This window comes from Marmota marmota, unplaced genomic scaffold (genome assembly GCF_001458135.2).
Source record: "Marmota marmota marmota unplaced genomic scaffold, marMar, whole genome shotgun sequence".
NCBI classification, from domain to species: Eukaryota; Metazoa; Chordata; class Mammalia; order Rodentia; family Sciuridae; genus Marmota; species Marmota marmota.
The window spans coordinates 4,604,738-4,630,737 of record NW_026000242.1 but is presented as its reverse complement, the minus strand read 5'-3'; the positions used below and the strand labels follow the sequence as shown (position 1 = coordinate 4,630,737).

The 26,000-nt window shown below is 54.5% G+C and overlaps 1 protein-coding gene and 1 long non-coding RNA gene across 9 annotated transcripts in view; one reads left to right on the top strand and one right to left on the bottom strand.

Annotated features, from left to right (window-relative positions):
- Nucleotides 1-26,000, bottom strand: part of Nectin1 (nectin cell adhesion molecule 1) — a 101,543-nt gene that overhangs the window by 75,121 nt on the left and 422 nt on the right. For both annotated transcript variants that reach the window (XM_048795819.1, XM_015489732.2), the window contains exon 1: nucleotides 25,590-26,000. This exon is cut by the window's right edge. In XM_048795819.1, the coding sequence (XP_048651776.1) occupies nucleotides 25,590-25,668 (79 nt within the window). In that variant the 5' untranslated portion in view covers nucleotides 25,669-26,000. The remainder of the gene's footprint in view (nucleotides 1-25,589) is intronic.
- Nucleotides 12,466-20,764, top strand: LOC107145769. 7 transcript variants are annotated; one of them, XR_007344543.1, is made up of 5 exons: nucleotides 12,466-12,639; nucleotides 13,196-13,343; nucleotides 17,201-18,328; nucleotides 19,403-19,608; nucleotides 20,455-20,764. It is a non-coding gene; the product is annotated as an uncharacterized LOC107145769 (long non-coding RNA). The 7 variants fall into 7 exon arrangements; XR_001503953.2 differs by lacking the exon at nucleotides 12,466-12,639 and adding an exon at nucleotides 12,709-12,926; XR_007344545.1 differs by lacking the exon at nucleotides 12,466-12,639 and having other exon boundaries at nucleotides 12,933-13,343; nucleotides 17,201-17,342; nucleotides 18,001-18,328.

Genomic DNA, 26,000 nt, shown 5'->3' with positions numbered 1-26,000 from the left:
AGATGCAGCGCGAGACCCTGGAAGAGGCAGCACTTTTCAGTCCAGCTCTGAAGACCCGAAGACGCGAATCTCTGAAGACGTGGAAGACAGAAAAACTCAACCTCTCGGGGTCTCTGTTCCCTTCTGTAGAGTGGGAATCACAATTATCACCACATGGCCCCGCAGGTCTACTGGGGCCATCAAATGCAACAAAGCCTGAAGGGGACTATGTTCCCGGCAGGAGGTGAAGGAGCCCTGTTTCCAGGATTGGTGGGCCTGGAACAGGGTGCATGTTCGGGGTGGGGGGGGGGGCGCATCGTAGACTCAGCTGGAGGCGAGGCGGGGGTGGGGGGAATGAGTGTGGGCTGTGACCTTGCCCCTGGACACTGACCTTGTGGTATGACCCTATTGGGCATATGCCCACCTCGTAGCTCTGAGGGTCCCTGATGTGACAAATTTGTTTACTTGCAATGGCATTTATCAAGTACTGATACCAGGTTCACGACAGGCCTAGCCTGGGAGTCAGGAGACCCAGGTTCCAGTCCTGGTGCCGCCAGGAGCCAGTGAACCCAGAAGCTTCTCTTCCCAGGCCTGTTTCTGCATTTAAACGACAGGAGGGCTCGTCGGCTGTCCCTCCTTCAGGCTCCCTCTGGCCCTGCTCAGCATCCAGCCCCCAACAGGCTCCGGTGTGGCAGTAACAAGCTCGCGCAGGCCCGGGGTCGGGGTGAGAGGTTCGCCCCCCACCTTCCCAGGCCCTGGAGGTGGGCTGCCAGGTGGAGGCTGGGGCAGTGGGACCTCCAGGACGCTCTGGCAGCACAGCAGGATGGAGCAGACCAGATGCTGCTACCTTCCAAGGCAGGGCTGGGTCTCAGGGCTTCTCTGAGCCTGCTGTGGAGAGGGGCTTCTCAGACCTGTCATTCTGACATGGCAGGGCTGGGACCCCTGTTCTGGGATGGGGGTGGGTGAGGAAGGTCATCAACTCCAGGAAATGAAGCCATGCTCTTAGTCAAGTCAAGGGGCAGCTAAGCTTCTAGAGCTGGGCTGGCACCTGGCCTGGGAGACCTCGGACTCACACCAGGAAGTGAGGTGGCTCTTAGTAAGAGAGACTCCCAGCAGTGAGTCAGGGCTCAGCAGTGGGGTGAGATGGGCTGGATGGGAGCTCAGGAGCCAGGCCAAGGAGGAGAGTGCTTGCTCAGAGCAGCTCTGGTCATGCCTCTGCCCGTCACTGGCTGTGGGGTCTCCCTGAGGTACTTGACCACAGTGCTTCCGTTCTGTCCTCCATGAGATGGACACGCCACGTACTGCTCCTTATTCCCTGAGCTCATTGCTAGGGTCAAACCCAAGTGAACCTGTGAGTCTGGGAACTTCTCAGGATCTGAGTTCTGTCTCCTAAGGTAATGAGATTGACTGAGTGCCGAGTGGTACTTGTCATCAAACTTTGTCCCCATAATCCTAAATGTGGCGGGTACTGACAGCTGCTTCACCCACGAAGTGAGGAAAACCCAGGACTTAGTGCTAGGATATTTTGGGGGGCTCAGTACCCACGGTAAGTGGACAAGATATATTGTGGGGTCCCTCTCATTTGCAGTCCCTGGAATAGGACTGACACCTCTTCTACCCTTCTGTGTTCTGGAGATAAGTACTGTGACCAAGAGGCCGGGCTGGGATCCCATAGGGCAAGACTGGACTCTCCCAGACTCTGCCCTTCCTCCTGCTCCAGGGGGCATCTGGAGAGGAGACAAATCTAGGGGAGATGTTAATTAGTTCTGACAAATTAATAAAGAAAGCCTAATTTATTCTCCGTATCTAATTTCCTTCTCTGTGCTTTATTTCCCTGTCCAACAAGCTGCTCCTGGGGACATGGAGGGAAAGGTGTGGGGGGTCAACCTGAAGACAGCCCCAACTCACCTGCCTCCTCCTGGCTGGCTCCCTGCCCCGCCCCCCACCCCACCCCTGCTCTGCTCCAGGAAGCCGACCCCAGACATTAAGCTGTCAAACTGCTCCCAATTATCTCCCTCTATGCCCGCCGGCTCCAGGGGCGACAGTTGTAGCAAGCTGGCGTTGACTCATTCTGTCACCGGCCTGCCCTGCTCTGGGAAAATGCGATTTAATGAAGTCCAATGGCAGGGCGGGGGCAGGCAGGGTCCTAGGAAGTGTGGGGATAGCCAATGTTCTCCTCTTCCATCTGTGTGACAGGATCTCACCTCCAGATCCTGGAGGGGTCACCCTGTACCCCTTTCCTTCACTCACTCCTTCAACAGCCCTGAGCGATGATGGCATTAACCTTTCCTGGGAGGGCCTCCGCCTCCCTGGGCTGCCTGTTTTAATAGTGCATGGTCACGACAGCTGGGAAATCCTTCCTGCTGTTTAATCTCCATCCCTTTTGCTGAAGAGGAAGTCCATTGCCCCGTGCTTTTTGATCCTGAGCCTAGGAGTGGGTCAGCCACTGCCAGACACCATCCAGCTAGTACAGAGCTGGGGACACGACTGAGTGCGTGGCACAGCCAGCTCCTGGGCTGGAACAAAGTGAGTCTTCCCTTTTGCTTTTGTCAGGCCAGGCCTGGCCCTGCCTCTTGCCCCATCTTGCCTCACCTCATCAGGGGTTGCTTGTTGGAAATCTCTGTTCCATCTAGTTGTACAGCAGAGAGCTCGAGGTTCAAATCCCAGCTCTGCCACTTGCTAGCTGTGTGACTTTATGCTCTGTGTACACATTTCCTCATTTATAAAAAGGAAGAAAGAATAGTCATTTCCTGAATTGGACAAAACTTTCTTATGTTCCTATATGAATACACGACCAGTGTAGCTCCACATCATGTTCAACCACAAGAATGGGAAGTTATGCTCCATGTATGTATGTCAAAATACACTCTACTGTTGTGTATATCTAAAAAGAGCAAATGAAAAAAAAAAGAATAGTTATTTCCTCACTGGTTGTTGGGAAGAGTAAATGAATTTTCATAAGCAAAGAGCATGGAGCTGAGCCAGGCACAGTGGAAGGGCCAGGTAAATGCCAGTGAGCCCCATGTGAACCCAGTGGCCCTGCCTTATCAAAGTTGGGTGCCCAGTGCCTGCCAGGGCCTGCGTATGGGCAAAACCCACAAGAGTTGACTGATGCAAGGCATGACCAGGAGGCCAAGGTACCTCAATGCTCCCCCAGTCCAGGCAGGCTTGAGAAATGTTCATGGCAGGACCCAACCACAAGTCTTCCTGTCTGTCCCCTCTCTGAGTCTCACGTGCTGGAGTCAAAAAGAGACTTCATGCAGGACCCAAGGGGACAATAAGTAAATGTTTTATAGTGAGACTCAGTAGGGCATCTCTAGAGTTCACAGTTTGGCTCAACCCACAGAAGTGGTGGCACCACCCTGTCTTGTACCCTGCCTGGTCTCTGCCTTGAACTTGACCAGGGGTAGGAACAGTCACTAACTCCACACAGGTCCACTCTGCACAAAGCATGGGCCAGAAGAAACTCCAAGAGCTCCAAAGGAGCAACTAACCCAACACTTCTTTCTGTACACATAGGGAAACAGAGGCCAGAGAGCGCCCAGGGTGACCGGGCAGCCCTCCTAGCTCTAGGGCCATGCAGTCCCTGTAAGCATTCATAGCCCATGTTAGTCAACCACTCGCCGTCTGACTCCCACCCTGGATTTCTATCACCCTGGATTATTAAAGTAGCCCATACCCTTTGGTCTAAGTGAGAGCCCAAAAGGATCAATCATGTAAAATGCAGGGCCACTTCCTGCCAGGATAATGAAATGTGCAGCTCCGCCTGTCTGGCCTGTCAACTCCACTGTGTCTGCATGTGCCCGGCTTGGGACTGGCACCCAGCACCGGGAAATATTCTGGAGGAGAGATGACCCTCCTCACGCCTGTCCTTTCACACGGCTCAGAGCACACACTTACTCTGCCTTCCTGCCATCTCTTCTTCAAGAGAGTGGCTCCCTCCCTGCAAATTTCCTGGCTCGGGACCCCGTCTCAGCACCAGAGACAACTTTCCTTGGCTGGAAGGCCTCCGGTGTGTGATCACCCAGGGCCACATGTCCCGTGTCCTGCACTGCACTATTTTTTCACGTCTGTATAGGAGGGCCAGGGCTGTCTCCCTCCTCCCTGTGGGTCTTTGTTCCCTGAGGTTGTCAGGGCTGGTGGCGAGAAAGGGCAGACTGGGTCAGAGCCCATGGACTTGACTCCCTAGCCTGAGTGTAGGAAGAAGTACTGCAGCTCCCTGGTCCCCACTTCTCACCTGGGTTACTAAGCATCTGGAGGGCTCAGCAAGTCTCCCTTCCTCCTTGGATTATGGGGCAGGCCTCGGAGGTGCTACAACAACCTGCGGCACTCTGGAGGGTCCCTAGGCAGGTGAACAGATGTACAGAAAGGATAGGAGGCTCAGCTGTGCCTGTGTGCCAGGGAGAAGGTGCTCTGGCCACGGCAGCAAGGGCCAGCAAGAGATAGGCCAGGCCCAGGCTGTCTTTGGTTGTGGGTGGGGCGCAGCTACCAGGGGAACCTCCCCGCTCCTGCTCTCTCCACTCCCCTGCTTGGCTTCCCTGCAGCCCAGTCAGGGTGTTAGGCCCATGGGTGGGGGACCCTCTCAGACATTCTTCCACTCAGCCCTGAGGGAGCTTCTGGGGAAAGTACAGGCACTTGGGGACAGGCAGAGTGAGTCCTGCCCCTGGTATGCATTTGTGGAGGTGTGTAAGTAGGCCCTTAACCTCTCTGACCTCAATTTCCTCCAACGTAAAATGGGATAACAGCCTTGAGCTCAGAAGTAGGTCAGGGGGATGAGGCGAGGACCCTGGATAGATGCTAGTGCACATGTGGGCAGGGACGGCTTTCTAGAGCCTAGGACTTGCAAGGAGACTGTGTGTGTGTGTGTGTGTGTGTGTGCGCGCGCTCGCGCGTGTGCTGGAACAGGGGCAGGGTATGCAGGGGCAGGAGGCAGCAGCTGTCCTCTGAAGCATTCATTCATTAATATATTACTATTAGGTCCTAGGGATACAGCATGGAACAAAATAAAAAAAAATTCTCTGGGCTTGTGAAGTTTAGATTCTAGCAAGAGAAAAGACAATGACTGTGATAAAGTTTATATAGGACTATTTTTGGTCAAGGGTGTGCTGGGAAGGCCTTAATGGGAAAGGAGAAAGGACATTTGAGCAAAGAACTAAAGGAGGTGAGCAAGCCAGGACTGGAACTACCCGGGAGAGCATTCCAGGTGGAGGGAGACAAGGTGCAAAGGCCCTGAGGCGGGAGTGTCTCTAGAATTTTTGACCAATGCAGCTGGAGGGGAGAGGTACAGTGGACAGATGATGTGGGCCCTGGGTTTCTAAGGGTCAAATGGGAGCCACTGAAGGGAAGGGGTCAGCAGAGGAAGGACCTATCTGGGCTGTTTTAACAAAATCCCTAACAACTGCTGGAAAGACACAGTAGGGAGTGAAGGCAGGGGACTGGTGAAGAAGCTTCTGCAGTCACTGGGGCATCTCTGTGGCCTGTAGAGTTTGAGGAGGGAGAGCCAGAAGGTAGGGGATGCATCCAGGTTTGTGGGGCCACCTCTCCCACCTGTCCAAGTGAGACAGCTGGCAGCCCACACCCTCTGCCTGCAGACAAGCTGTCTTCCCCATCCGGGCCTTTGGGGGAGGCGGGAGTGGCAGGGTGAGAAGAAAGCCCTGCACAAACAATGGCCTTAAGACAAGAGAGATGTGTGTCCCCCCTTATTTAGGATTGTTATTGGGAGAAATAAACCCCTGCGGTGGCCTCTCCCCTGGCGGGAGCCAGGCCCTCACACCTCTCTTTCCTTCCACCTCCCCTGTTTTCCTCTGACAGAGGGAGGAGATCAAATGACTTTTTATCAAGGGAAAGAGGCTTATCAACACCAGCAGACCCCGACTCCAGATTAAAAGGCAATTAGATGGCTTTGTTTTTATAGGGGCAGAAGGTCTGCTCAGCACCCTCCTGGGGAACTGGATCCTCCCGGCTGGCGAAGGCCAGTGGCTCCTGTGTCCCTGTGGGACAAGCTGTGGCAGGCCCCTTGGCCCACTACCCCCTCCCCAGGAAGGACAGACTTCCTGTGCTCTGAGAACTGCGGGATACCCACAAAGAGGATCCTGGTTGGACCTTCCCAACCAGGTACTGGTGTATCTTCTCTCTGCTCGCCTAAACCCTCAGAGTGAGGGTGGGAGCTGTTTGTCCTCCACCCCCCAGAAAATACAGGACTGACTGCCTTCAAATAAACAGCACAGAACCACTCCCACCAGGGCTCCCAATCCCTTGGAAATGGCATAACAGGGAGGCAGGCCTTGGAGACTCCTCCCGACCAGAGACCCTGGCCTGGGTGTCCTTCACTTGGTTGACCTGTGCTGACAGCACACCTGTTGACAAAGGCCGGCCAGCTCTTCAGAGCACCCATATACATTATCTCACGGAGTCCTCAGGACAACCCTCAGAGTTGGCATCACTCCCCTGCGTTATCCTCAGTCAGGATTTATAGAAGAAACTGAGGGTCAGAGGGCTGTCCTCAGAGTCCAAGGGCAAGACATGTGCCAGAGAACCCAAATCACCCCCATGGGGCCAGAGGAAGAGGAGAGGAAGACGGGGGGAACTAGAATCCATCCCTGGCCTTCCAGTAGTTTCCATCTGGCAAGAACAGGAGGGCCATTGCTGCCCTTAGGGACTGGGTGGATGGGAAAGTCCATCCATCCTTAAATAACCTTGAAGGATGGGGAGGTTTCCATCAGATGCAGTGGAAAGGCCACTGCTCTTGCCTTGTCCCGAAGTTCCCTGGGCTATTGGGCTCCTGCTCACTCCGCCAGCCGAGCCTCCACGCTGCCCTCCTCCTCTGCTACACAGGCTGCACCCCAGAGTATCTTAGGCGCTCACTCTCACTTGCCCCTGAGCCTTTGCATAACTGTCCTGTCTGCTGGGCGTCCCCTCCCCTGTATCCGCCCCACTCCTGTTTTCTGGTTAAAGGTCACTCCTCCTCTCTTGTGGCTGTTCCCCATTCTGCTCCCACCTCTGCCAAACCTTCTACCCCATCTCCCATGTCCCCTGTGCCAGCGGCCATGCCCCTCCATGAAAGCCGTCCACCTTCCCTCCACTCTGACTACGCACAGAGGTAGGCAGCCATACCCACCTCGTCTCGGCCATGCCAAGTTGCTGAGCCCTCCCCCTCCTTCCAGATTCTTCTAGTTACATCTCCCAGATTCAACCCACTGACGCTGGTTCTCCTACTCCACTTCCTTTGACTTGCAAAACATGACTTGGTACACACACGTGCCACGCGCTGTGCCTGTGTTTGGGGGGAGCCGCCAGTAGTGACAACCCGCAGAAGGTGGAGAAATGAGAAAGACTAAGGCATTTTCTTTTTCTGTGGAAACTCAGCCTAACAAGGGCCCCAGACATGAAAACAAGTAATTACTGTGTGCTAAGTGCTGCATTTTGTTTATTTGTTTTTTAAAGTATGAACCAAAAGTGAAGGAGTTGGGGGGGGGCGTTCTGTCTGTGGGTGATGGAAGATCCCAGCCAAGATCAAGTTTCTAGCTGGATCTTGTAGGATGAGCAGGAGTCCCTCAGAGAGGAAAGGGTGTCTTTGAAACCTGGGTGTGTCTGAAATGTCAGATATTGGGGGGCTGGGAGGTCTGAATGGTAGGGGCCAATTTAAAAGACCTCATTTTAGACAAGTGTCTGAACTTCACATTGTGGGCAAAGGGGCATCATGGACATTCTAAGCAGGTACTGACCTGGCCACATTTGTGCTTTAAAAGGAGGGACATGGAACTTTAAGGGCAAACATGTCAGTCACAAAGGGCCACAAGCTGTATGGTTCCATTTAGGGAATAACATGTCCAGAACAGGCAAATCCATAGATGCAGAAAGTGGATTTAGTGGTAGCCAGAGGTGGGGCAGGGAAGTGGGAGCGATGGCTAGCCCAGGACAGGGCTGCCTTTCCGGGAGGCAAAACGAACACTCTGGGTTGGTAGTGGTGACGGCCATACAACTTTGTGAATATCTTAAGTCACTGAACTGTATGCTTCAGGAAGAGTGAATTTTATGGTATATGAATTGTATCTCAATAAAAAGAAAAAAAGAGGTACATGAAGAAAGACATGGTGGAGAGCTAGGCTGAAGATCGGCAAGCCACCAGGAGACCTGTACAAGACTGCAGCACCCCCCAAACATGGGTGAGCAAAGCCCTTCCGAGGCCTAGAGGCCCACCTCTCTTCCCTGCCTAGGGATGATTCTGCTGGGGGAGGGGACGCTAGAGAGATCCTGGACCCCACCCCCACCATAGCAAGTGTTTCTTGTGCGTATCCTGCATGTGATGGCTTGGACCAGAGTGACAGACATGTCACCTGACAAGACACACCACTTATTTTTGAAGACAGGCAGGTCCCCTGGTAATAGAGCAGGCACGAAGAGGCTCGGCCCTGGACAGGGAAAATTAGGGCAGAAAATAACACTGTGAAAACAGAACTGGCTTTTGAAATGAGAGAGAAGCCCCCTCCTCAGGCCCAGGGTGCCAGGCCTGAGCCCCTGGGAGTCGAGCCATCCTGCTTGGTGGTCCACTGCCCCCACTGGCCCGGAGCTTTCTCTTTGCTGTGTGCCCTTGCTGGGTCACTCTTCTGACTGGCAGCTGGGGGACGAAGGGAGCCAAGGCCACCTTCTAAAGACCATCCTTTCTGTGGGGCCCTGAGTGTCTGTGCTGGGCTGTGACAGAGCACTTGCTTCCTAGGCTGAAGGCCCTGCGTCCCAGGCCCTATCATCTGTGGCTACTGGGTCCTGGAATGGGCTGGGAAGGAGGAAAAGCCATCAGTCTTCTAAGACTTGCAAAGTCGTTGCAGGGTGGGGAGATTCTGAGACACCTGGGTAGGGAAAGGAAGTGGCTGGAGGAGGCATGACAGAGCTTCATCCCACTGCCCAGGTCACTCCTTCTGCCTCAGGTCATGCCCTGTCCCAGGGTGGGGAGGAGAGCAGGCTGGCCCTCCAGTCCCTACGGGTGGAAAGTCCTTATGAATGGAAGGGGAGGGAGAGGGGGAGCGCATGTGGGCAGCCAAAGCAGCCCGGGAAAGAGCAGGAGGTGGGGGGCTGGGACAGGGAAGGATACTGGGGGGCTCTGGGCAGGGAGCAGGTTTATTTCCCTCTCTGAGTATGGGGTGACGGCAGGGCAGAGAGGAGAGAGGGCGAGGCTCAAGAGTTCGAGGGGGAGGACCTAGCTGTTTTTCCCAGCATCCCCCAGGCCACTTCTCTTACCACAAACCTCAGTCTCAAGCCACTTGGTTGTCATGGAAACAGGACGGAATAGAACAGATGGTCTCCACTAGCCAAATTCCAATTAAACAGGGCAGAGATGGATAGGCAAGGGGGTGTGCTCCGGCTAGGCCATGCAGGGCTCTGCCCCCTCAACCCACCTGCACTCCCTGGGCCACCCGAGGCTGGGCAGGGGGCCTGGGAAGGGGCTCACCCTGCCTTCCCTACCTTCATCCCTTCACTTCTCAAAGGTGGGGGCATGGAGGTTAAGGGAATGCCAACTTTGCGGGGGCCATGTTGGGGGATGCACCTTTACATTTACAGAATCCCTGAAACGGATTCACATGTGTTCACACACGCACACTCAAGCACACGCATGTCACTTAACCAGCTCGTGCACGCCTGTCTGTGTGCTCAGGAGCACACGGGAGCAGTGCAGAAAGGTTAAGCAAAGTCATTACAGAAGCACACTTTTAACACAGCACAAAGAAAATGCTTTGGAAAACAAAATCAGCAATTTATTCCCATTTATTTAATTAACATTAGTAAGACTCTATCAAGTGCCTCCGAGTGGGAATATAAACACACGCCTGTGACGGAGACGGTCCCGGGGCTCAAGGACACAGGCTAAATGAACTGTTAACAGAGCACTGCTCTGGCAGGGCTGCTCACCAAGTGCCACAACAGAGGGAGGAATATTGAATTTGGGGAGGGGGATTAGAGGGAAGGGTGCTTACTCCCAAAGGAGTAAGGTCTGACTGGGTTTTGAAGATGGAGTAGGAGTTCGCCGGGCAGCGAAGGCCAGCCCTCCGAGCACGCCTGCAGGACGAAGGACCACAGCTGACAGAGCAGATCTGCCCACCTGAGTAGAGTCTAGAGTGTCAAGCAATGAGGAAATCCCAAGTCACAATGCTGGCGTCACTGAGGTGGCATCGTTTCTGACCCAAACACTGACACCCCCCCCCCAGACGCTGCCATCGCTCAGCACCGCCTGTGAAGCCACACAGCCATGCACAGTTTCTCACACACACCCCACAGAGCTCCCCGTACTTAGCGGATGCTGAACAAATGGGAAAAAGATGATTTTGTTTGCTGCGAATAAAACGAGGTGGGTATGGAGGCGTCAGGAGAAACAGAAGCATCAGAAGGTCCCCTGTCTGGGCTACGGGTTAAATAGGGTGCCAAGAGAAAACAGAGAAGGAGACCGCAGAGCTTATCGGGCTTGAGAAGCCAGCCGGCTCCCATCATTTTAATAAACATTTATGGGGCACATACTGGGTACAGGGCACTAAACTGGGGCCAGCAGAGATTTTAAGGCCCTTCCTTATGGAGCTCAGGGTCTGGGGGAGGGGGAGGGAGGGGTTTAATTCTAGGCAGGAGCAGAAGACAAGAGGAAAGGTCAGGAGGGAACCAGGCACTTCCCAGGTGGGTGTGCTGGGGCTCTGGCTCTGTCACCAAGGCCCAGGCAGGAGCGCCTGCGGGAGTGGGAACACTCATTTTGGCTGGAACCTGTAGTGGGTCCACGTAGAGTTGTGGGAAGTACCTGGAAAAGTGGGCTTCTGTGAAAGGCAAGTGGTTCTCAACTGGGGGTGCTTTTGCCCCCGGGGGGACCTTCGGCAATGTCTGAAGACAATTTTTATTGTACCACTGCATCATGGGTGAGGAGGAGGATGCTCCCTTAGTGGGAGGAGGCCGGGATGCTGCTAAACATCCTTCACGGCTGGGGACGGCCCCACAGTCAAGAGCTGTGTGTCTGCACGTCAGCAAAACAGTGCTGAGGCTGAAAGCCCGGGCTTACGTCACGGAGCCTGTACTTAAAAAGTCAGTGGCACTAGGGAGCCCATGAGGGCTTCTGAGCAGAAGAGGGATGTGCTCTCACTTCTCTGTGCTCGCTCTGCTGGTAGCAGTGGTGGGGCTGGGAGGGGTCCTTCAGAGAGGGCAGGAGATACAGAACTGACGACACAGCGGGTGCAGGCGGTTAGGAGAAAGAGCAGAACCAGGAGTCCCATGGCAGAAGTGGAAGGTCACCCTTTCAGAGAAGCCCCTGTGGCCCTCCCCCAGGTCAGGCTATGTCTCCGTCACAGCCCCTGTAGCTTTAACCACTGGAATAATTCCCAGGAAACTCTGTGCATCACTGCAGAGGCCGGGGGCCACATCTGTTTTGAGGACAGGCCACCACTACTGTACTCAGCCTCAGCCCACACAAAGGATCGGGGCTGACAGGAGACCCCACTCCCAGGTCCCCTACTTCAACCCTTGCCTCCTTTCTCTCTATTCCCTTTCTTTGCCCCGTCTTTCTCCCCTGACCACAAGGCTTTCAAAAACAGCTCTAGAAAACTCTTCTGACCACCATCAGAACGGGACTGTGCCCAGGACCCCAGGCCACAGGCAGGCCAACCTGGACAAACTCCAGCCAGAAGTTTCCCAGCAGTTAAGAGATGAAAAATGCCAACCCCCAAGACACACGGACCTCTGCGCTTCCTCACCCTAAGCCACCCGCCTGGGGTCAGGTGTCTTCAAGTGCCTCCTGATGCCACCAGAAGAGTCAAGTCTTGAATGTTTCTAGTTGCTTAAAGCATTTTTCCTCACAGAGCGGATGTCCAAAGAGCATTTGTTGGTTGATTGACTGATCTCACCCAAAGGATTAGGGGAACATTTCCCACAGTGCCACCCATGACACTGCACGGTCAGCAGAAAAGGCCCAAAGCCAAAAGAGTCAATGGGGCAGCAGCTGGGGAGACCCTCTCTGGGTGGCCACGGGGCCTGTCCGTCCAGCAGGAAATATCTAGGGGCCTCCAAACAGCCTGTGGGGGAGGGCAGTGGAGCAGGTCACTAATCTCTCTTGGAGATTAAACACCACGATGGCTCTAAAGACCAGACCCAGCTGGGGGAGGGGGTGGCAGTGGGAGGGTCAGAGGGCGAAGCTTGGCTGGGCTGTGGTGACCCAGGTTAGGGGTGGGGGGGGGGCTTCTTTTCTGAGCCTGGACATAGCCTAGAAAGGTCTCCAGGGTTACAGGAGGCAGGGGAATTAAAATTGGGTAAAAAAAAACCCCAATGATTATTAACCAGAGTTACTGATTATTAACCAGAGTTACTGATTATTAACCAGAGTTACTGATTATTAACCAGAGTTACTGATTATTAACCAGAGTTACTGATTATTAACCAGAGTTAGTTACTGATTATTAACCAGCTTTGACTCCTGGACTTGAGGCCCTGGTTCTGGCTCCCTCTCCGTCATTGCTGAACTTCCCATGGGTCCTGCTTCCCTGCGCTCTTGACCATTGGCCGGGATGCTGGCCTGGCCAGGGGCCGTGACTGTCTGAGCACAGAAACCCAGCACCCCAGGGTGATACCCCTTCAGGGGAGTGGCAGGGCCTGCCTGGGGCCATTTCAGCGCCAGGACAGTGCTCACAAACTGCCTGCGAGGTAGGAACCCCTGGACTTCTGACTGCAGCATTTGCCTCTGTATCCTAACGTCAAAAGAGCTCGGCACCCTACCCTGCAGCGTGCTGTGGCTCGCCCTCCCCGTGCTGCAACACGCCACAGAGCCGCTGCACTGGGTCAGGCAGCACTGGTGAATGACAGGAGAGGCCGCCAGGAGATCACCCCACCTGTGGCACTGTGGTGCACCTCCTTCCACTAGTCAGCACACCCATTTCAAAGCGGCTGAGTCCACCCCCAGGAGGGCCCAGCCTACCACCAGGGTTACTAATGTGAGCAGAGAGTCCTGTCCCCCAGCCCTGCTACCCCCTGCACACACACCCCTGGCCTCTGTGCACCCTGATGCTTGGCAATATGCTCCCTCTTGCCTCCTTTCTCTCCCCATCACCAGCTTAATTCCTTAATTCCTGCTGGAGATAAGCAGATCTTTCACTGCAATTTATTGTTAATCCAAAAGAAAACAGGGGTGGGAAGGGGTGAGGGCTGGAAAGGATGGGAAGGATGGTGAGGTGCAGACAGCGACCCGCGCTGCCACTCTTAGGTCTTGGACAGCTGTGGCTGAAGGCAGGCAATCAGAGGCCAATGTTCCAGGCTGCTCAGCCCACATCTGGAGCACCAGGTTCAATTCTGTGAGCAACTCCCCTGTGACTGGGGATCTAGACACCGAAGACGGCATCTGAGACCGTGAGGTATGAGACTGGATCACATGAGCTTATGGGAGTGGGGACACTGGAGTTCAGGCAGTCCAGGTGCCTGGGGGACGTCATGTGTAGGATCAGATGTACTCAGTGCCATTCTGAGGGGCGGAAACAGGACTGATGGGCAGCAGCTTCCAAAACATAGATCTTGGTTGAGTGTAGAGGGGAATGTGGGGCAGAGAGCACTATGGGGGTTTCCACAGAGGGTGGTGAGTTCCCCACCACTTGGGACATTCGTGTTCAAGTTGGCTGATCCACCAACTGGAAGGGATGTCATTAAGAGGTTTTAGGATGTGAAAGGGATTGCAATGCTCAGACTCTAGGATTCAGACTTGACCCATCTCTGTCTTCCTCTGCCCAGAGAGGTACCTTCAGCTGTGCACCTGCTGGGAGGCTCTTTCCTGAACTGGCCTTGGGAGGGGGACAAGCAGACTCTGCCTTGGAGGGTGAAGGACAGTACAGTGCTTGGCGTAGTCACAGCCGCGCCTGCATATCTAGGCAGGGAGGGTGACCCACAGGCCTTGGCTCTCTCTACACTGCACCCTGGGGCAGTCACAATCCTGCGCTTCCAACTCCCCTGAAGGAGGCCCAGGCGTCTTGGCTTCAGGAGCCACTGAGCTCCCCTGGTGACCCTCTGGGGATGGGGGGTGGATCTGCCTGCAAGAGCCCTGGGGCTTGAGTTCCTGGTCCACCCATGTTGACCATCCTGGTGAAGGGACCCCACAACATTCCAGGTCACACCTGCTGGGAGGGCTCTTCCTGTTTACTTCTTGTGAGCCTCTCAGGACCCCCTGGCCCCCATTCTACAGTTAAGGGAAGTCAAGTTTAGAGAAGACGAGATGCTCATTTTAAGACTGACACAGGTAAGTCTTAAAATGCTGACATGATTTGGCTCCAAAATAACCAGTGGTTTCAATTTAGAGAAGAAAAATAGTCAAACCAGTTGTTTGTGATCATACAGACAAAATAATGACCTAACTGACCTCAGCCTATTCTCTAACTGGAGGCTGAGGGCAGTGTAGACCCAGGCTCAGACGCTCATCGTCTTTGGCTGCCTCCCATCCTTTCCCCCTCCACCACACCCTGGCACCCAGGCTGTGCCCCCCACCCCAGGAGCTGGGTGAGAGCCCCAGCCCATGAAGATGGCAATCAGTCTAGTCAGGAGCAGGCGTGCATGCCCACGCCCGCGCGCACACACATCATGTGACCTCACACACACACACACACACACACACACCATAAACCTCCCTCATACACACACAGAGGACATAAAAACACTTGTAAAGAAACACATAAACCACACAGATTATCATTATAGAGCAAACTGTGTACACAAGTGCCAAGGGGACAGGGTAATGGAGCGATAGGAGGTGGGAGAGGGCCATCAAGGACATTTCCTAGGAAAGGTGTTTCCAAGCAGAGCTTGGGGCAGAGTAGGCCACAGACACCCTTCTCTGCTCTCTCTGCAGCAGCAGCCCCTGAGAGGTGGGCGCCAAGGACTGTCACTGCCCCCACCCCATCCTTCCTGCTTCTCTTCAGTACTGATCCCAGCCCATTATCTGACTCCTGGGAGGGCAGGGAAGGGTGCTATTGCCAGGGCAGAGTCGGGAGCAGGGAACAGTGGTCTGTCGCCTAAGTTCACCAACGGCCCATCCATCAATCCAGTGGAGATAATCAGAGTGCTCAGCCAGCCCAGGACACTGATGACTCTCTGGCCACATAAACATAGGGAATAAATCTGGGAAGGGGCCGGGCAGGACGATATAGCAGGGCTGGCCACCCTCCCTGGGAAGAGAGAGGAGGCCCATCCATCATTCTGAGAGATGCAGCAATCTAGGCCAATGAGATGGAGACAGTTCAGGGGGCGGGGGAAGTGGGCAAACATAATAAAATCATCCAGTGCAGTGTGGCTGCTCTGCTCTGATCTTATTTACACTTGGGGAGATGCCTGTCCCTGCCTCTGCTCCAACTGAGACCTGGGAGCTAGTGCAGGAAGCTTCTGCTGTAGATTCAAAGCCCTACGAGGAGGTCCCGCTCCAGGGGGCAGAGAAAAGGGGCATGAAAATGGTCTGGCCCACAATCAGGGCAGCCATCTGCAGGTCTGGTCAGGGGACCCTGTGTGCTTGCTGGGCAATCCTTGGATTTTGGAGGGACTCAGGAAGGGCCTAAGCCCACCTTCCTCCTACAACTTCCAAGCACTTCCTGGGTGCAGGGTAGATTCTAGCCCCCAGCACTATCACATGTCTATGGCTGGTGTCTGGGCCACAGGGGCCATGTGGTAATTCAAGCTAACGGAGCATGGATAATCTGGAACAGCAGAGGGTCTAGGAGGAATTTCTCTTTGGCGTCGAAACAGATCAGATGACTGTTCTGCAGCCAAGTTACCTTCCTAATTAAGCAAGGGAGTCTGTGAGGCCCGAGCCCACAGGGTAACCTAGGGTCAGGGGGTGCCAGGAGGAGCTTTGGGCCTGGGTGACTGAGAGGACATCGGCATGTGTACCGTCCGAAGTTGATGCTTAGCCCTTAGTTACACATCAGGAAAGGGTTTTGGTTTTTCTGCTCCTGTGATCTCTACTAGGATGTTCTCTACCCCTGCTGTGAGGCTGAGGAGGCCTGGCCCCAAGATCAACTGCCTCTATCCCCAGCTCCCTGTCCCTGGTCTGCCTGGGGCAGAGGAAGCACCAGCCCTTTCATCCCAGGAGATCAAAGCAGCCTGCGCAGGTGAACACCCTAAATCCTCTTCTTCCCTCACTCCCAGGCAGGGGCCCCGCCCTTGCCATCATTTGAGATCTCTGGGAGAGGGAAAGAGAGACCAAAACCTTCCAGAAGCTTGGGATGGGATCTGGCATAGGATCAGCTTGCTGAGTCCTGGACCCATTCATGATGCGGGGCCAGCCTGGGACACCTGCTGGGGGCAGTTCCACAGGTTCTCTTGGGGAAGCTTCTATGCCTGGCCTAGTCTCACCACAAAATGTGGTGGGAGATGATGTCCCCAGATTCAGGGGATGAAAAAGGAACATCAAAACATTCCACTCTAGCACAGCCACACGAAAACCCCCAAGGTACAGCAGTGACCAGGGCAGGATATACCAGGGATATAACAATTGTATTTCTTTCTTTCTTCTTTTTGTACTGGGTATTAAACCCTGGGGCACTTTACCACTGAGTTAATTCCCAGCCCTTTTTATTTTTTAAAATTTTGGGATAGGGTCTTACTTATTTGCTTAGGGCCTTGCTAAGTTGCTGGCCTCAAACTTGCAATCCTCCTGCCTCAGCCTCATGAATTGCTGGGATTTGGGGTGTGTACCATCATGCTCACTACAACTGTATTTCTAATACTTCTAAGGTATCCAAAGAAAATAACAGTAACTCTTGGAATATACAGGACTAATAGCTCCCCAGGTGCTCCAGGGAATATACAATGACAGCACCAGATTATTCCAGAGCCATCAAGGGACACAGTGTAAACATTAGGTGCTATGTGGAGGTGGTGGACAGTTCTGGAAGCAGGGTCTCATGAGTACTCCAGGCTGTCTCCTCCATCACCCAGCCTCCCGCCTGCCAGAAGATAGGTGGCTTAGTCAAGTGGTAGGATCATAGACTCTGACCTGACTTTCTGGGCCTGAGTCCTAGCTCTGCCACTTTTACTAGCCTTGTGACCAATCGTGAGTTACAAGACTCTTGTCTGGGCCTCATTTTCCCATCTGTAAAAATGGAGAAAACAGAAGTACCTTCTCCATGAGTTGCTATGAAGATCAAATAAGTTATTACCTGTAAGATGTTTACAACAGGCCTGGCACCCAGGGCTCTCAATAAATTTTTTTTTTTTTTATCATCATCACCAACAGTCCTTATGAGCAACCGTCTCTCCATGTGGCATGGACTAGTGGCCCACTAGGCTAGACCCCGGGGAAACCAAGCCGCATCAGCAAGGGAACTCTCAGTACTGTGGAGAAGACAAACTTCAGGCTCAAAGAACTACCGAGCAAGGTGGAGAGTATCAGTCCACAGGGTGGCACAGCTAGGTGCTGGGGCTGTGAGTGAAGAGGTGGTCCTCAACTGGGAAGCCTGAGGACTGCAGTGGCTCCTGACCTCAGCAGTTAGTGTCTATGGGCTGGAAGGGAGAATGTGAGGGAACAGGAGGTACAATGGCACTGGGTGGGGAAGCACCAGAGTGAGCAGGGTGGGGTGCAGGGAGGGCAGTGGGAGATGAGCTAGCGGCGCAGCCATCACATGCTCCAGGGCCTATGAGTGTCCTTCTGGGGTACAGTCATCCAAAGCAGCAGTGTGGGCACAAATAGTCAGGAGTCTGGCTGCCAGTAATGATGTTGCTGTCACCTCCCCTGCAGTGGGACCCGTGTGAAGTAGTAACAGGGCTGGCTTGGCTCCAAGGCACCTCCTCTACCCTGCTCTTATCCTAGCAGCTAACCGCATCTGCCCACAAGACACCAGGACCAAGAGTGGGAGGGACCCAGGGGACCCGGGGCACAGCTCAGGGAGAACTCCATTCCCGGCAGCTACCTCCCCAATCCCACGTGGGGCTTGTGCTCCAGAAGAACTGCAGACAGGACCTTATGGGGTTGCTTCATGGGCCCAACATAGGCCTCTTGTCCCCTACTCTCAGATAAGGACTCTTATCTGATCACAGATTGGCTGTCCAATCTCCGCTGACTCAGCTGACGGGAATAGCAGCTCCCCTGCCAAAGTATGAACTGACCTGTGTGACCACTTGTGGGGGTCAAGTGAGCCCAGGTGTGCCCAGAAGCAGTCATTTGGGTCTAGCCTGTATTTTTTCCAAAAAGCCTGAGGCACCAAGGGAGGGGATGTGCTTCCCTTTGCTCTGGTCTTGTTTTTCAGTGACACCCACCAGGCCACGGTGGTGCTCTGGAAGCCGGGTGGTGGGAGAGAAAGAGACTGCAGAGTGGAGGCAGCGACGGGCACCAGAATCTGCTAAGAAAAAACCAATCCTGTCTCCGGTGGGTGGAATCCCAGGCCCTATCACAGTAGCCTAGGGACTCAACCCCAGGGAGGAGACGGGACCAGGAAGCTCCTGACAAGGCTACCAGGTGGCCCCTGGTGGTGGCTGCTCTTTCAGTCCTGAGTGAAACTTCACTTATAGGTGGGAAAGAACTTCTGCCATGGTGTCTCCAAGTCCCCACCCCCTGCTTTTTGGATAGAAAGATGAGCCAAGATTCAGGCCAAGGCCACTGCAAGGATGTCCAATTCCATCTCTGCTCTAGCTGTACAGGTGTGACTGGGTATGCTGTCACCTGTCCCCAAGAGCCCTCCTCCAAGGAATGCTGCGGGCTGAGCTTCAGAGCCAGCTCCTTCTAGAGGAGGCAGACTCTTAGAACAGTCCCAGAGGTACTGCGTCCTTCTCCCCTTTAGGCCAGGGGCAGAACTAAGAGTTCCAGGGGGTAGAGAAACTTGGGACCCCAAGTTTCCAGGCTTGGGGAGCATGCATGTGGTGATTTCAGAGGAAGGGACTTCATGTAAGCTCATAGACTGAACTCAGCTGCCCAATGAGACATTCTGACGCCTATGGCCAATGGGCTATTTCCCTCTCAGGCCACGCCTGCAGCTGTGTCCCAAAGGAGCCACCAGCCAGCGGAACTAATGTCCTCTAATGAGATTCGGGCCAAAGTGGTCAGGCGGGTTTTATTGTCTGTGGCTTGGTAATGAGACTCCTCATAAACTGGGAATGAAATTGGGGTCTGTGCAGACCAGAGAAGTGGGGGTGGCCAAGGAGAGGAGTTAACTCTATCCACCAAATCTTGTCCCTCTGCCCCTCTTGGCTGTGCCATCTAGTCCATGAGTACCTGCCCTCTGCCCTGAGCCAGGCCACACCCTGCCCTGGGCCTGCCTGTACCCCGAAGCTCCACACTCACAGCTCATGGCCACGTCTCAGGCCACATCCCTGGAGTGGAGGAGGGATGCCCACGGCTCCCTTGGCCCTTGGCATCCCGCACTCAGACTACCCTGGGTCCATGGCCAGCTCCAGCTGGGCCCTTCCCCAGTCTACATTCTCAACTCATCCCTTACTTTCCCAGGGAGCTGCCATGCTCTGGCTCACACTGCAGGGGACTAAAGGTGGCGGTGGCAGGTGAAGTGGACGGCCATCTCATGGACACATTCAGTGAGGACACATCCAGCCTGGCTGTCCAACCCAGCTCATTTCATCTTCCTGATCTATTGGGTTTGCAGTCTCAAGTCCTGGCACCTAATTTGGCCATACTGGCATGAGATGGGCAGCAAGGTACCAAAACTAAGTCTCACTTTCCTCCTCTGTAAGGTGGAGGTCATGCTAGTAAGGCCTATATATTGGGTGGAACAGTCAGGAAGAGGATAGATGAGCTGAAAACAAACACTGTTGTCATTATAATGTTGCAGAAGGGTTCCATCTGTGATAGGGGAGGCAACAGAGGAGGAGCAGCCCCAGGAGGGACTTCACTACCTATCTGGCTCATACCATTTCACCAGGGGGGTAGACTCCCCGAGAGAGTCTTGTTGTCTATCCTCTCCTCAAATGTGAAAGTTTGAAGGAGGCAGAGGCCAAGTCCCAGGCCCTCCCTGCCAGCCAGGATGCTGCCACAGCCAGTGCTCCAGATGGGCAATGGCACCCCAGCTGGGCTCCAGCCAGGCAGCGAGGCGGGTGCTGGGAGAGCCCTGGCGACATGCTGCAGAGTGGAGGCTGTGTAGCACCTGCTCCCTGCACAGTCCTCGACCACCACGGGGCAGGGGCATGTAGCCAGCCAGGCCACCTGAGCTTCCCAGAGCCCTGGCTACTCCCCAGTTGCTGCACCTGGGTTATTATGTCCAAGTGGGAGAAGGGACTCACTCTCCAAGCAGCACCAGATTGGAGACAAGAGCAATGGGTGGGCAGTTGAGTGTCTCTTTCTCAAGGGAGCCATAAAGGTGATGCTACCTGACAAGCACTCAGGAGGCAAGAGCATTCAGAGGAAAGGAGTAGGGACAGAAGTCACCACCCTTTGCAAGATGCTTATCATATGTCTGGCAACGTGCTAAGCACTTTTCATTCATCATTCCCAATCTCATTTTCACAAGTCTTGGAAATCTGCATTGACAGAAACCCATTTTACAGATGGAAAAACCAAGGCCTGAAAAGCAACTTCAATGAGGTCACTCAGCTAGCAGTCGATGGAGCTGGATTTCAACCGAGCCCAGATCGCCACCCTCTACAGTGTCACTATGCTGGGCTGCCAAGATGGGGCAACCACCAGGTGGCAGGGAGAGGACTGGGCTATCTGCTTCTCTGCTCTCCCTTGGGAACCTGAAAGGCACAATTCCCATTAAGACCCAGTGAATATACACCTATGGCCTCTCCTGAGCCCTACCCAGGATAAACCTGGGATTATCCACTGCCCTGAAAATTCTACAGTGTGCTGTCAGAATGTCTTTGAGTCCTTTTTGAGTTCCTCTTGTTGCACGGAGTTCAGTGCTCCTTGTGGAACGGGTTGAGGTTTCAGATAGGGCCTGATGTCTTTTCTCTTTGCCTGTCTCCCAGTTCCAAACAGTGAATGAGACTCCAGAGTGTAAAGAGTTAACTGGACTAAGGGGTGTTATCTCCAGCTCGGGGCATTCCCTCTGCAAGGTGATCCTGCTCAGATCTTAAGTTACTCCTGCCCCAGCCAGCACATCTGCTACCAGTTCTGCAGACCTGGTCTCTATGGAGGGGGGCTGGCACCACGGGCAAAACATTTTCCAGCTGGCCTGGGCACAGGATACTGGGCTCCTAGGACTATCCTCTCTCTACTCCTTGCCTCTCATTGCCACTTCCTTTATAACAAGAGGGCTCCTACTTTCTGAGGCTCAAACCATGTTTCTAGGAAAACCTAAAATTGCCGACCTGGGCATGCAAATGGCTCTGCAGGGCTTTTTATGGAGAACTGAAGCCCTCTGTTCATGTTATTTTTTAAAAATCCAGGATTTACTATCCCCCTCCTGTGATTCTTTCCCCCAAGTACCCAAGCAGGAAGCAAAGATGCTAAATCAGGAGCTGAAAACCTATCTCCCTCTGCCAATCCCAGCCATTCAGGGACATGAGAACCCACAGGGCAGGCCAGGGTTTACCCCAGGCTCAAACACTGCTCCGCTGGCCACAGAGAAAACAGAAGGCTGACAGGAGAGTCTCTCCAGGTGTTGTCAAGGTCTCAGGTGCCTCCTGCTGAGGATGCCGAGGCCTAGTCTAAAGCCAAGGGCAGAGGAGAAAAAGCAGCAGCTCCCAGGGTACCCACCCACCTAAAGGACCTGGACCCAGACCAGGCAGCTTGTCCTGGAGGGAGCTGGCCAAGGGCAAATCCTGGGTCTCCTCCCAAAGTCACCCTCGCTGACACTCTGACATAGACACAGGCATTTTCAAAGCTTAGAACCACTCACAAAATCCATCAGCATGCCATAGGAAATCAGTTCTATATGAACGTACATTTGATACTCTATGGCTCTAGTCCCATGATGACCGGCAGACATAGGTGCTCACACCTCCTCATCCTAGTCCCCAGAGAGCTGCACTTGTGACAGGGAACTACAGATCATCAACATGAACACACAAAGCCGTGCACACAACCACTCCAGACCAAAGGCAAGACTCTAAAAACGTTACAGGCCAAGTTCCACAACTGGCTAACGTCCCTCTAGCCTGGCGTGCTGGCTAATGATCAAAGTTTTTTAAAAAGAAAGAAAGAAAGAAATCAGTCGAACAGGTGAATACGCAGACACCTCTCCATCTGCCCCTTCCCCAGGCCAGGAGGCATTCAATTTACCAGGTTAACCAGGAACGATACAATCAGAAAAATCGAAGATACATTCACACCTCCCTTGGGTGTTTTCTGTTTGTGCTGAACAGTGAACATTAGTCAGGTGCTAAACAATGGCAGCATCATAGTCACAGCAACTGGAGGCGACCCTCTGCCCCTCCAGCCTGGCCCACTTGCTCAGCTGTCAGCACTAGGGTTTTAGCCAGCTCCAGCATAAACTCCAGCATAAACTGGGCCTGCAGGTCAGGCGGCCCAGGCTGTGGCCAAGGTGGATTCATCGTGCAAAGCCAAGTGGTGGAGAAAGGAACTGATGAACTCCTGATGTCAGCCAGCATCGGGCATCTGGGGCTACATGCTCAGGAGTCTAGGTAGAAAAGACACCTGCTAGGCCATTCAGCCAGGTCCCTGGGTCCAGTGTCTCCTGATCCCTCCTGCCTGGATTAGGCCCTGATCTGATTCTGAGACACTCTCCACGGTGCTGCCTCAAAAACAGGCCTGGAGTCAGCTGTGGACACACACTGCAAGCCTTGGGCCAGCAGAATTGGTTTTGCCACAATGCCCTGCCCAGCAAGCCCGAGAACACCACTGTCTGTGAGAAATGGGGAGGAAATAACCCGACAGCTCTAACACTCAGAGTTTCAAAGTAAACCACCTCATGACAGTGAGCTGTACACAGATTGCAGAGGGGTACATGTGGCCCGACAGGTCTTCCGAGAGAGAGTGTGCATGACACCTGGGGTGTGTGTTCTCTTTCCAGACAAAAGGTGTAGGGAAGCCAATTAGGGAGGGTGTGGTGTAGATGGGACACCTGCTTCTCAGGCAGGTTCTCCGCCTCCTCCTCCTCCTCCTCCTCCTAGGGCTCCCCATCTTTCTTTGGGCTGCAGTTCACACGCCCCACTGACCCTCTCCTCTAAGTTAACGGGAAGGAACCACAGAGTGTCAATGTCAGGAAACAAAGACAGGCTCTAGGGCTTTCACCACCCTGCCTGGTAAAGTCTGTGTTGTTGAAACAAATTTTCCTGTGTACACTCTAGTAGCTGGATTGGGAGTGTTTGTGGTCAGGTGCCATCAAACACACTAGGGGCTCCTCCCTCCCCACCCCCACAATGCTCCCTATCACAACCCAGGAGAACCCAGAAAAGAGCAGCAGATTGGCAAGTCCCCAGAGAGAAGCAGGAGCCAGCAATCAGAAAGGAGTGTGTGTGTGTGTGTGTGTGTGTGTGTGTGTGTGTAAGTTGGGTGGGCTGGCCACTTCTGGGCCTACTGGCCTCTATTCAAGGGTCAAACTGGGAACAACCATATCTACCTGCCTTTCACAGTGGACTCCAGAGAAAGCAAGGCACGCAGGCAGTGGATCAAGGAGCTTGGTGAGTCTGGAACTTTGGCTGCCTCGAAAGCCACCCATCCATCAGTTACAATCAATCAGAGAACACTTATTAATTGCCTGTCTCTGCTGTGGCTCCATTTTTGGCACCCCAAGCTCTCATTTGGATTTTTGGTGAAGGGAGTGTCTACCTTGAGCCAGTTGAGGGTCACCTCCCAGTCCCCCTTCCTAAGCAGGTGGAACACAGCAGGCCTCTAGCCACCGAAGATGGAATTAACCACCCTTCAACATAAAACTGGGGAGAGAGAGCAACAAAAGGAGGGGAGAATGAGGCTGATTTCATCCCTCTCCCCAAACCTTCCCGCCCTTTGTCCATCCCAGGATTAGGTTAACCCCTAGTGTGCTAGAAGCAACCAGAGCTCTGGGCAAACTCTCCCTCCTCTGGGTTGAATGTGGATGTGTGGAATCAAAGGATTCCCAGAAGCACAGATCCCTGTGATCAAGCAAGTCCTGGAGTCCAAGCTTCTGTATGTCCTGGGCTTCCCAGGCCGTCCAGTGTGAGATGTAGACCTCTTACTTCCATAAGGACACTCTGGGGGAAGGGGGCTCAGTCATGGCCATGGGAAGTGGCAATGACACCAGTGAGCCCTGGAATTTCCCCTCTCCCCCTTAGGAGAGCTGCACCCCAGGATTCAGGGGTGGGGACACCTCCTCCCCACACACCTGTTTTCACAAACTGCTCTCCCTGGCATCTGCCAGATTTGTGGAGCTCCAGCAGTGAGCTGGCTGGTAGGAAAAGGGGCACAGAAATAATGAGGTCAGGCTCCTGCCTTTCAGAAGATCACTCAAACCCCAAACCCCGACAGCCAAGCTGACCCCCTCTAACAAACTGCCTGGCAACTCTGACTGGAAGATTCACTGGAAATCTCATATTCTTGCCCCAGGGGGAACAAGTCTCTGTATTCCCACCCCTCTATCCTGAAACTGCAAAGTGAGGACCATGTGCTTCAGTCAAGCTCCCCTTTGCCCCCCTCCCTCTGCTAGGGGCAGAGGTCATCATCTCAGGTTTCTTCCCAGAGGGCTACAAGGACCCTTCCCCCACCTTGACCCAAATTGGGTGTCCCACTGGGAACCCAGTAGCTTCCCCAGGGACACAAAGGGTTAAATCTAGGCAAGGGGAATCGGTCGGATTTGCCTCCTAAACGCATTTTCCAGTTCATTCCCCAGCACAATATGCCTGGGCTGGTCCCAGCCTCCGCCCCCACCCCACCCGTCAGAGTGGTCCACTGTGGGCCACCTCAGGGTCCTGCGCTGTATTAACCCTTTGGCTGCTGGCAGCCCGCACCTCGAGGAAGGAAGGATACGCTCGTGGCACCCTCGTGGCCCCTCGGGAAAGTGGGTCAAGCAGCCACCTGGCTGGCACGAAGCCCGTGGCACCTCCTCCCGGGAGAACCCCTAGCATTAGAAGCGGAGTTCCAAGGCGGAGCCCAGTCCCGCGCAAGGCCGAGTTTGCGATCCCCAGCAGTTCGGGCCTCACCCTCCAGGAAAGGAACCGCAGGTGAGCGAGGAACCGCCTCTGCAGCAGGAGCTGGCTCTCCGTGCCCGCGGTGGAGCGATGTGCGGCGGGAGGGGGCCGAGAGCCTGAGACCGTCTGGCAAGGGGACGACGAAAGAAACGAAGCCCCCCTGCCATCCCCCAAACCCACAGCCCACCAGCTCCTAGACTGACGCCCTCCCCCTGGGGCTGTTGTCTCACACCCCGAGACGGTGATTACGGTGATTATTTTGCATTTATGTAACATGCAGTGTTTCCAAACTGCTTCTCGAGCTGAGAACTGGTTATTAAATAAATAGAACGCTATTACATATTATTATTTTTTGTGAAGAACTGAGCGGAGAAAGTGCTTTCTTGCTACACAGAGACGTGCATCTAACTGCTTCCCTGCAGGGCAGGCTGTTCGGCTCCTCAACCTCTCTTTCTCCGCCGCGCCACCTCCTACTTCCCCTTTTATCCAAGCCGTGACCCAACTTTTGTGGTTCCGTTCACTCCCTGCAACCCAGTAGTGCCCGCCATCCAGTTCCCAGCCCAGGGGAAGCACTGGATGGGTGGCGGGGGGGGGGCAGAGGTGAACGCGCTTACCTGGGAGGAAGAACGCGGTCAAGCCGAGAGCTAGTCCCCACCAGGGTCCAGCGGCGCCCGCAAGCCCCATCCGAGCCATCGGGGTCCCGGGGACCGATGAGAAGGGAGGCGAGGAGGGCGCTCCTCGCGCTCCAGAAACCAGCCCGGAAGACGAGGGCGGATCGCTGGCGGCCGGCGGGCGCTCGGAGGATCCAGGTCAGCCGCAGCCGTCGGCCGGGGCGGGGTGGGCAGGGTGGGATCCGCGCGGCCGCAATCCGGGGCCCGGGCTGCCGCCGGCTCAGAGGCTCGGCAGATGCCCGCCGCAAGTTGCACGAGTCATGCCCCCGTTCGCCTCCTCGGCTCTCCTCCCTGCGCGGGTCCCCGCCCTCTTCTTCCACGCAGAGTCGGGCTGGGGCGAGGGACCCACCCCCG